This window comes from Loxodonta africana, chromosome 1, assembly GCF_030014295.1.
Source record: "Loxodonta africana isolate mLoxAfr1 chromosome 1, mLoxAfr1.hap2, whole genome shotgun sequence".
Taxonomy (NCBI): Eukaryota; Metazoa; Chordata; class Mammalia; order Proboscidea; family Elephantidae; genus Loxodonta; species Loxodonta africana.
In genome coordinates this window covers 18,091,107-18,101,252 of record NC_087342.1, presented here as the reverse complement: position 1 = coordinate 18,101,252, position 10,146 = coordinate 18,091,107, and the positions used below count along the sequence as shown (strand labels likewise).

Below are 10,146 nucleotides of genomic sequence, written 5' to 3'. Positions count from 1 at the left end.
TGGGGGAAATAGCATTGATGGTTGGAATGGCAGGCTGTCATCCCAGGGCAACCTATATGGTCTTTGTCCTGTTCTAAACTTTCTTCTAAGGGTCTGGGGTGGAGGGCAGGGACTGGTCCCACAATGGCTTATCCTGGGTGAGCTGAGGACAGAGAAACTAGGTTACTTCAGAGGCTCTACCATTCTTTCCTTCCTTTTATTTCCTGGCCACTAGATTCATCCATAAAAAAACTAATGGTAGTTCTAGAGGGGTGAAGGGTTTCAGAAGAACCTCAGCAAAGAAAAAGCTGATATATACAGTCTCCTTCGCTGAACTGTTAGGTCCTTAAGGACAGAGGCCCCAACTAGTAAAGGCTTAATCAATAAGGCAAAGTTATAGCTCCCATCATAAAAAGTCTAGAAATGGAATAGCTCCAAACCAAAATAAATAAATAAAACCCACTGCTGTCGAGTCCATTCTGACTCATGGCAACACCATGTGTTTCAAAGTAGAAATGCTCCATAGGGTTTTCAAGGCTATAATCTTTACGGAAGTGGATCACCAGGCTTTTCTTCCGCTGTGCCACTGGGTGGGTTTAAACAGCTAACCTTCATGTTAGTAAAAACCTGTTGCCATCAGTCAACACCAACTCATAGTGACCCCATAGGACAGAGTGGAACTGCCCCATAGGGTTTCCAAGGAATGGTTGGTGGATTTGAACTGCCGACCTTTTGGTTAACAGCTAAGCTCTTAACCACTGCTCCTGAGCACAAACCATTTGTGCCATCCAGGGACCCAGGGGAGGTTAATGCAGTGACAATTTCTTTTCATCTTTCTGCTTTGCTATCCTGGTTTGTTCTCTTAAATTGGTTTCTTCTCATTGTTGTAAGGTGGCTGCTGTAGTTCCAAGGATCACATGAAGATTCAACAACATTGAGGAATGAAGAGGGACTACTTTCTTCCATGTGTCTCTTTTTATCTCAGGAAAACTTTTCTCAGAAGGGCCACAGCAGACCTCCTCTCACATTTTGTGGGCTAGAATTCTGCTCCCTACCCATCCTAAACCATTGATAATGAAATTGTCGGGACTGGCTTAGCCTCATCAAGATTTACCCCTTCTCGGTTTGGGGACCACGTTTTCAGGGACATCTAGGTCATTTGGCATAATAAAATCTATTAAGAAAACATTCTGCATCCCACTTTGGCAAGTGGCGTCTGGGGTCTTAAATGCTAACAAGCGGCCATCTAAGAGGCATCAATTGGTCTCAACTCACCTGGAGCAAAGGAGAACGAAGAACACCAAAGACACAAGGTAATTATGAGCCCAAGAGACAGACATGGCCACATAAATCAGAGACTGCATCAGCCTGAGATCAAAAGAACTAGATGGTGCCTGGCTACAACCGATGACTGCCCTGACAGGGAACACAACAGAGAATCCCTAATGGAGCAGAAGAGCAGTGGGATGCAGACCTCAAATTCTCGTAAAAAGACCAGACTTAATGGTCTGACTGAGACTAGAAGGACCCTGGAGGTCATGGTCCCCAGACCTTCTGTTAGCCCAAGACAGGAACCATTCCCAAAGCCAACTCATCAGACAGGGATTGGGCTGGACTGTAAGATAGAAAATGATACTGATGACAGGTGAGATTCTTGGCTCAAGTAGACACATGAGACTATGTGGGCAGCTCCTGTCTGGAGGGGAGATAAGAAGGCAGAGGGAGACAGAAGCTGGCTGAATGGACAGAGGGAATACAGGGTGGAGAGAAGGAGTGTGCTGCCTCATTAGGGGGAGAGCAACTAGGAGTACATAGCAAGATGTATATAAATTTTTGTATGAGAGACAGACTTGATTTGTAAACTTTCATTTAAAGCACAATAAAAATTTAAAAAAAGAAAAAGATTTATCCCTTCTCCCCACAAGACAGAGGAATGGCCCAGCCAGCCCTGAAGCATATGGCTACTTAATACCTGAACAAAATTTGGCTTCTGTTAACAAGAAAAAATTAGGGGGCAGGGGTGGGGAGGATGGCCATTGGGTAGGCAGGCCACAATGACCCCTAGCAAGGTTTTTCCCACTTAGTCAAAGAAGGGCTTGATTCCTTCAGGATACCCAAACTTTTCTGACATTTCATGTGAGACTCACTGACTTCAGCCACCAGGGGCATTTGAAGGAAGTTATAATGCCTCTGGAAACCCTGGTGGCGTAGTGGTTAAAGCTACGGCTGTTAACCAAGAGGTCGGCAGTTCGAGTCCTCCAGGTGCTCCCTGGAAACTCTACGGGGCAGTTTTGCTGTGTCCTATAGGGTCACTATGAGTCGGAATCGACTCGACAGCAGTGGGTTTTGGGTATAATGCCTTTGTATCCGTTCCTTTGCTCTTCCTTTCGTAGGACCCACAAGGCTCTTGTCTCCTCATGCCTGAGCCCTGATAGCAGCCTCCTGAGCAAGTTCTCTGCTTCTGCTTTTATTCCCACTTGGACCCACCTTAGACACCACTGCAAGGTTAACGTTACAGAACCATTACTTAGCACACGTCCACACTCCTGAGCCTGGCCGTCTAGAACCATTCACTCTTGCAAGCCTTGTTTTCTGTCTCCCTACTAGCATGTTCTTTGAGGGCAAAGATTCTGCCTCATTCATCACTGTATTCCCAGCGGCCAGAATACCTTAGTGTTCTTTCATTCATAAGTTTCATCCACTCAACAAATATTTATGGTGTCAATAAATATTGAATAGGTGAATAAATGATTCGATGAGTGAATAAATCCATGATTTGGTTCTTAGCCATTTAAATGTTTTTGTAATTTTTCTTCTTTTCTCACGAGTCATTTGCTCAAAACCCACTTGTTGTTCCCTGAACATCATGTACATTTACCACCTCCATGATTTTGCTCAAGTAATTTCTCTCGTTAGTAATCAGTGTGAGCTTTTCCCTAATTACCTGGGACTCCACTGACTTACTCTCTCATCTATGATTTTTATGATCTGTGTCTATTTAGCACATAACATTTGGTAGTATGGTTTTTCTTTTTAAGTATATATCCTGTCTGTCCAATTAAATTTGAAATCCCTTAAAAACACGAATTCTGTTTATACCTGTTTTTCTTTCTAATACCTAATCTAGTACTGTTTTTGTTGTTACTAGGTGTTATTGGATCCATTTCGACTCATACCGACCCAATGTGACAAAGTAGAACTATCCCATAGGGTTTTCTAGGTTGTAATCTTTACAGGAGCAAATGGCCAGGTCTTTTTCCCACTGAGCTGCTGGGTGGGTTCAAGCCACCAACCTTTTGCCTAGCAGCCGAGTGCTTAACTGTTGTGCCACCATGGCTCCTGTAATCTAGTACTAGAAGCTGTCTCTCAATAGACATTTATTAGTTTCTAATCAAGGTTAATTAGGTATTTAGCCTTGATATAATACATCATAAAAGGTCTAGGACTCTTTTTAAACTTAATTTAGGTTACAACTGAATAACGTAGCTGTCAAAGTTTGAGAGTAATTAATATTTCCGTCAAATTTTGTCCTAGCATATGTATACATAGGTACATGTGTACACATTTACCGGAACATACACAGAAGCACAGCTACATACGGTTGTTGTGGTATGCTGATATACTACAGCTCAATTTTCAAAGGCGAATATCACAGTGCATTCCAGGACACCTGTGTTCACATGGGCAGTTCTTTGAAACTATATTTGGATGTAGAGGCTATTAAAAGCTTCTCGTACTGAGTGACCTTTCAGGCAGAATTCAGATTGAACACCCATGCTACAGCTGCCTGTTGCTGAGTGGAAGAGGGCAGAAAACCCTGGATTCAAACCTCGATTGGGTTTTTGTTTTGTTTTGCTTCGTTTTGCTTTAAGAAGATGAACAATGAGACCACAACACTGATATCCTTGAAGGAGGCAATGAAAAGGTCACCAAGGGCAACGGGGAGGGAATAAGCACGGGTCTGTTTTTCTGGGAAGATGGGTGAGAGAAGTATGAAGAATAAAAACAGGCAAAGAACTACAGATGTGCTAAATAGATTTCTGTCTCTGTTAATGTGGTTCAAGTCTTCTAGGGTAAAAATAAAGATAAAATTTTAAGAAAAGAAAAAAAAATAAAGAAAAGTCTATGCCCAAGTGCTATAAAAAACCCATTAATTGCATTCAATTAATTGAGTACCTACTATGCATGGGATACAAAATGCTAGGAACACAAAAATAAGTAAAACACAGTTTCTGCCATCAAGGAGCTCACAGACTGTAGGGATGACAGAACTATTAAAATGTAATTCTGATTTAATGCAACTAACCTTGCAATGATGCTGTGCCTAAAGTGCTATGGAAACATGAAGGGAGCATCAATTAATTTTGCCTTTGACACTAGGAAAAGCTAGCCTTCCTAGAGGGACATTTAAGCTGGTTCTTAAGGAGCAAGTAGGGGTCTACAAGGAAGAAAAACATGGAAAGAAGTTCCATAGGCTGCGGGAACAGTACAAGCCTCACATAGAGGCTTGGAATTGCATATCAGTCATCGATTACATGTCTCACGTGATGTCAAGAGGACTGGCAGAAGGTGGTCCTTGCTGAGGAAATCCAACTTGGCTCTGACGATACCACTGGGCAAGTCAGGGGTGCCATAAAAGGCGTATAAGCTGTGGAATTGCATGATTAAAATTGTGTTTTAGAAATAAAATCCAAAGCAGTGAGAATATTCCACCATAGCAGTCTAAGCCAATTTCTGGCGGTGGGGAAAGCAGTTGGTTCAACTTAGGACAGGTGGAGATGTGCAAAAGAGCTGAAAATGCAGGTTTAAAGCTCGGATGAGAGGTGGTAACTGAAGCTGGATTAGTCTTAGTAGAAATTTATGACCAAGAAGAGAGGATGGCCAAGGACAGAATTCTGGGCAACTGCAAAAGTATCCAGGTCACAGAGGACGCAGAAAGCTCAGAGAAGTGTGTTTGTGTATCCCTTCCTTCATGAAAGACAATGTGGGTGGCTTCAGGCAAGTGAGTTCTTGCACTCCAGTTGTTTGTGGTTTGAGTAGACATAATTCCAGTGCCACAGTGCCTTCTGATGAGCAAGGCTGTTGAGAGGTACTCAGATCCTCATGTTGGGTTACACAGCTCAGCATTTCATTCACATCACAGATGTCAATCATACAAAAAATCTTACTTCTGTGGAAAGCCTCTGTTAGGTGTTGGGGAATGGGCACGAAGACGTCCAAGGAACAGTTTCTGGTTCCCTCTTCCCAAGAGCATACAATTCAATGAAAAGCTAACTCTAGAAATAAAGCACGATGCGGGGAGTGACCGGTGTGAGGGAGAGGTAGGAGGGTGAGGAGCTCTCCAGGTAGAGAGCCTGGGGGATTCAAGGAGGAAGTGGAATTTGAGCTAATCCTGGAAGGAAGAATAAGGATTTGGATAGTCTGAATAGGGTGGAGAAATCTGAAAACTAAAAACAAACCTGTTGCCGTTGAGTCGATTCCAACTCATAGCGACCCTATAGGATAAAGTACAACTGCCGTATAGAGTTTCCGAGGAGCACCTGGTGGGATCAAACTGCCGACTTTTTGGTTAGCAGCCATAGCACTTAACCGCTAAACCTGGCCTCAGCACAAGCTAGCTATATGACATTAGGTTTCAATCTTTTTGAGGCTCAATTTCTTTTTCTGAAAAATGGAAAAAATGACTGCTTTACTTCTTGTTATTATGAGAATCAAATAAAGCAATGCTTGTATAAAATATTTTTTGAAGTATAAATAACAATACAAAGACAAGATATGGCAGATAGAGAAATTCAACAATTCAGTAACTTTTTTTTTTGCCTTTTTAAAAAATTGCCCTTTAAGTGAACCAATAACTTTTTTTGAATTATTTTATCTGAATACAAGGAATTATCAAGGAGGTATCAAGGACTACAAGGAATGAAAGAACTAGGATGGTGGCTGGAGGAATAACAAATGGGAACATCTGTTCATAATTTTAAATTTGAATAGTTACTCAAATTTGACAGTGGTTGTCATCAGTGTCTTAGAGCCTTCTTTTAAGGAAAAAACCCTCACCTAACCTAAATGAACCCTTAATTCTTCTACCCTATAGAGTAGAAGACAAACTCCAAGCTTTAGAAGCACAATTCAAAGAACTGGACTTCGCCACAGACAAACTTACACAGAAATTTGAATATCATAGCAAGACTTTGGCAAGCCAGGCAGCCCAAGATGAGCTGTGGGCAGCAGTTCTGGCCCTCAAGTGAGTATACAAAGAGGAATCAGTGGAATTTTGTGGCTTTCTGAGAGCTTGCGTTGGTCATTCCAGAATTTCTTAATATGTTTCCAACAATGGATTCTGAAGAAATGACATTTTCTCAAGTTTATTAAAGAAAAAAAAAATTGAGGGTCTGTTTATATGACATGCACTGCAGTACACACATCCTCACAGAGCCTCTTGCTTGCCAAACTCTTACTAACACTTAGATGGATAGTGTAACTCCCCTGTCACTGAAGAGCTTACAGTATGGTGGCCTGAGAGCGAAGCTGTCCAGTTTGGTACAGGCCCTATTTCTAAAGTAAGTATTTTCTAAAATACAATAGCTTGTTTTCCTGGTGGGTTTGTACTTCTTTATGTTATCCTAGTAGAGTTCATTCTATGTTTGTACATAAATAGTTCTACTGCTTAAGAAGTTCTCCACATTTTTTATAGGTTCACACCAATGGAATTGAATATTTTATACAGCTATGTCATTGACGTACTCATCTGCTTGCACACTCGTGTACTTGAGAAGCTGCCAGACCTGGTGAGAGGTCTTCCCACCTTAGCCTCTGTCCTGAGACGGAAAGTCAAGAATGAGCGCATCGGAGTTGTGTGGGAGTCTGTCCTGGAAGAGTTTGGACTACAGGAAGGAGATATCACAGCACTCTGTACCTTCTTTATTGCACACGGTAACAAGGCAGAGCACTACTCTGCTAAAGTGAGACAGATGTACATCAGGGATGTCACTTTCCTGATCACTAACATGGTAAAGAACCAGGCTCTGCAGGAGGGTTTGCTGAGGGCTGTTCAGGTAATTGAGAAGGGGAAAACAGTCAGGGCCTCCAAAGAGCAAAAGTCATCCCTAAAAGAGTTGATACCATCAGTTAAAAACTAACTTGGTACCCTATCACCTAGGAAATCCACTTTTAGTAGTTTATCTCCCAAATGGGAGAAAAAAATGTATGTGTAAATTTATTCATTAGAGATTTACTTTTACAATAAAAGTGAGGGGAATGTTAAAGAAATTGAGATAATTTGATGCAATAAATACTTATTGTCTACGTACATATTGGGTTGCATATCCATAAATTGCTTCTGGAGAAATACATTAAAAAAGTAATAAAATTGGTTGTCTTGGAAAGGAAAACTAAGAGGCTAGGGGTCAAAAGTAGGATGGGATTTTTTTTCACTGTTTATCCATTTTGTACATTTTGAATTTTGAAACCCATGAATGTGTTACCTATTTACAAAACAAGCAATAAAAAATTCCTAACATATATAATAGGGAGCCGGGGTGGCACAAGTGGTTTGCAATCTGCTGCTAACCTAAGGTTGGTGGTTCCAGTGGCACCACAGAAGAAAGGCCTGGCGAACTGCATCCATAAAGATCATATCCAAGAAAATCCTATGGAGCAGTTCAACTCTGTAACATGCGGGGCCACCAGAAGTTGGAATTGACTCAATGGTAATGTGTTTTTTGGTCTAACATATATCATGAAATGCTATAAATTCTATGTTGATGGATACTTTATCTCTAGTACAGTGCTTTAGTTATTTATACTGGAAAGGGGGTGTTCACACGTTCACCATTTATTTATCGTATTTACTGAACACCTAATGCCACGTGCTAAGTGGTGCAAATAACGGAAACACTTAAAAATGTGGACCCGGTCCTCAAGGCAAGGATTAAATGTTGATGCTTTACTGGGGAGGTGTAAATTGAGGGCAGCAGAGTGAGGCAACAGGGAATTTAATCAGGGAAGGATGAAAAGTAATAAGTAATAGCATTATCTTGCTGGTCCCTCCTTCGAGATGAGCCATGAGAGACACAGCAGATTGGTCAGTGGGTATATCTACTCAGCCTTCACCATCTCCAAATCCACTGTTTGGAGAAACCATGCCTTGGAAGAAGGAAAGGAAATTTATCTGTATTGCTTGCCCATTCTATTGTTTTAAACTCATCGAAGTTTGCTCCATGGGAGTTACCCCCTCCCATAGCTCTGAACTACTTCCAACCCAGAAAACCTCTCCACAAAAATAGAAGAGAAAGAAAAGTTTAAGTATTGAACAAGCATCAAATCAGAATGCGATGCCTCACAGGCAATCTGCTAAAGAGATTTACAAAGACAGGAAGACATCTTATCCCTTATATACCTGAGTAAATACAACTTATTACATTCACACTGAAGATAAAATTGCTAATTTTCTAATATCTTTATGGCAAGATACCTAAAGTTATGCTAACCACCTTCTAGAAAATTGGCAGGGAAGGGTGCGATCTTCCTTGATGATTACATTTCAAGAAAGATGGCTCTCAGGTCCTTGAGGAAACAGCCTTGATTTACATACTGTCTTAGTTGTCTAGTGCTGCTGTAACAGAAATACCTCAAGTGGATGGCTTTAACAAGCAGAAATTTATGGTCTCACGGTTTAGGAGGCTAGAATTCTGAATTGAGGGCACCAGCTCTAGGGGAAAGCTTTGTCTGTCAGCTCTGGGAGAAGATCCTTGTTTCCTTTCGACATCTGTGGCCCTGATGTTCCTTGGAGATCTCCATGCGTGTTGGAATCAATCTTCCACTAGGTCTAGGAGGTTCTCTGTGCAGGGATGTGCTCCGCTCCCGGCTCCTCTTCTTTTTTGGTGGTGGTGAACTCCTTCTTTCTCTGCTTGTTTCTGTCTTCTTTTATTCCTTGTAAGATAAAAGGTGTAACTTAAGCAAGGGCGTGACTTGAGTAAGGGTGGTGCCACCCCACCCTAATCCCACCTCATAGAGGTTTTAGGATTTACAACACACAAAATGGAGGATAGTTACATAATATCACAAAATGGAGGACAGCCACACAATACTGGGAATCATGGCCTAGCCAAGTTGATGTATGTTTTTGGGGGACACAATTCAATCCATGACACATACTTAACAGAAAGGCAAAGATTCTACCATTAGAATTTATCTAAAGTGAATTCTAAAAAACATGGGTAGATGGGACGTATTTTCAACAGGGAGAATTAAAACCTCTTATTTTTATTTTTCCTTACTATGACTGGGTGAGTTTAAAGTGAGGGGGTGGGTAGTCACTGTGTGATTCGACAAATACTTTCTGGAAGAAATGCATTGAATTGATCCTTGAAGTAGGCAAAGTCAAAAAGCAGCCCACTTAGGATGAAATGAGAAAGCAATGGAACCTTGGAGGCAAAGTGGTTAAGGGCTTGGTTGCTAACCAAAAGGTCGCCATTCCTTGGAAACCCTATGCGGAAGTTCTACTCTGTCCTGTAGGGTTGCTTTGAGTCAGGATTGACCTAATGGCACATGGTTTGGTTTTCTTTTTTTTTTTTGAGAAAGCAATGGCATGAAAGCAAAACACGTGGAGGCCAGTGAGTAGGCTATAATTAAATCAAGCTCTGTTTAAAAAGAATTGTGGACCCTGCTGGAAAAGCTGATTGGGGCCATATTAAGGAGGCTAAAGGATTGATACTACAGACAACTGTGTGGACAACCAAAGTTTTCCAAACACACGTTAATACAAAACAAAGCCTCTCAAAACTCTGCCAAGGACCCACCTACTTCCTTGTTTTGGTTTAATGTGGAAACCACTCCTGCCCCCAACTTGAATGCCCTCAGCAAACCCAAAAGACATGCACAGCAGTTTTCTTTTCTCTTCCTCCACACCTATTTAATATTTCATCAAAAAACTTCCAGTTGCCATGGAGTGGATTCTGACTCTTGGCGACCCCTTGTGTTTCAGAATAAAACTGTGCTCCATAGGATTTGGAAACCCTGGTGGCTAATGGTTAAGTGCTACCCCTGCTAATAAAGAGGTCGGCAGTTCGAATCCGCCAGGCGCTCCTTGGAAACTATGGGGCAGTTCTACTCTGTCCTACCGAGTTGCTATGAGTCGGAATAGACTCGACGGCAGTGGGTTTGGTT

At 41.6% G+C, this 10,146-nt stretch overlaps 1 protein-coding gene across 1 annotated transcript; it reads left to right on the top strand.

Annotated features, from left to right (window-relative positions):
* The first annotated feature begins 3,791 nt into the window (after positions 1 to 3,791).
* On the top strand, positions 3,792 to 7,222 carry SMCO1 (single-pass membrane protein with coiled-coil domains 1). Its single transcript, XM_064267638.1, has 3 exons — positions 3,792 to 3,904; positions 6,074 to 6,223; positions 6,674 to 7,222. Exons 1-3 carry the CDS (start codon positions 3,855 to 3,857, stop codon positions 7,116 to 7,118), a joined length of 645 nt encoding a protein of 214 aa, XP_064123708.1. The 5' UTR covers positions 3,792 to 3,854; the 3' UTR covers positions 7,119 to 7,222.
* The last annotated feature ends 2,924 nt before the right edge of the window (positions 7,223 to 10,146 follow it).

What these genes read in the sequence shown, in the direction of transcription:
- SMCO1 (XM_064267638.1), top strand. Translation starts at nt 3,855, where the DNA reads ATGAACAATGAGACCACAACACTGATATCCTTGAAGGAGGCAATGAAA. An exon ending in TTGAAGGAGGCAATGAAAAG is followed by an intron (nt 3,905 to 6,073) that starts GTCACCAAGGGC and finishes TCTACCCTATAG; the next exon opens with AGTAGAAGACAAACTCCAAG. An exon ending in GCAGCAGTTCTGGCCCTCAA is followed by an intron (nt 6,224 to 6,673) that starts GTGAGTATACAA and finishes CATTTTTTATAG; the next exon opens with GTTCACACCAATGGAATTGA.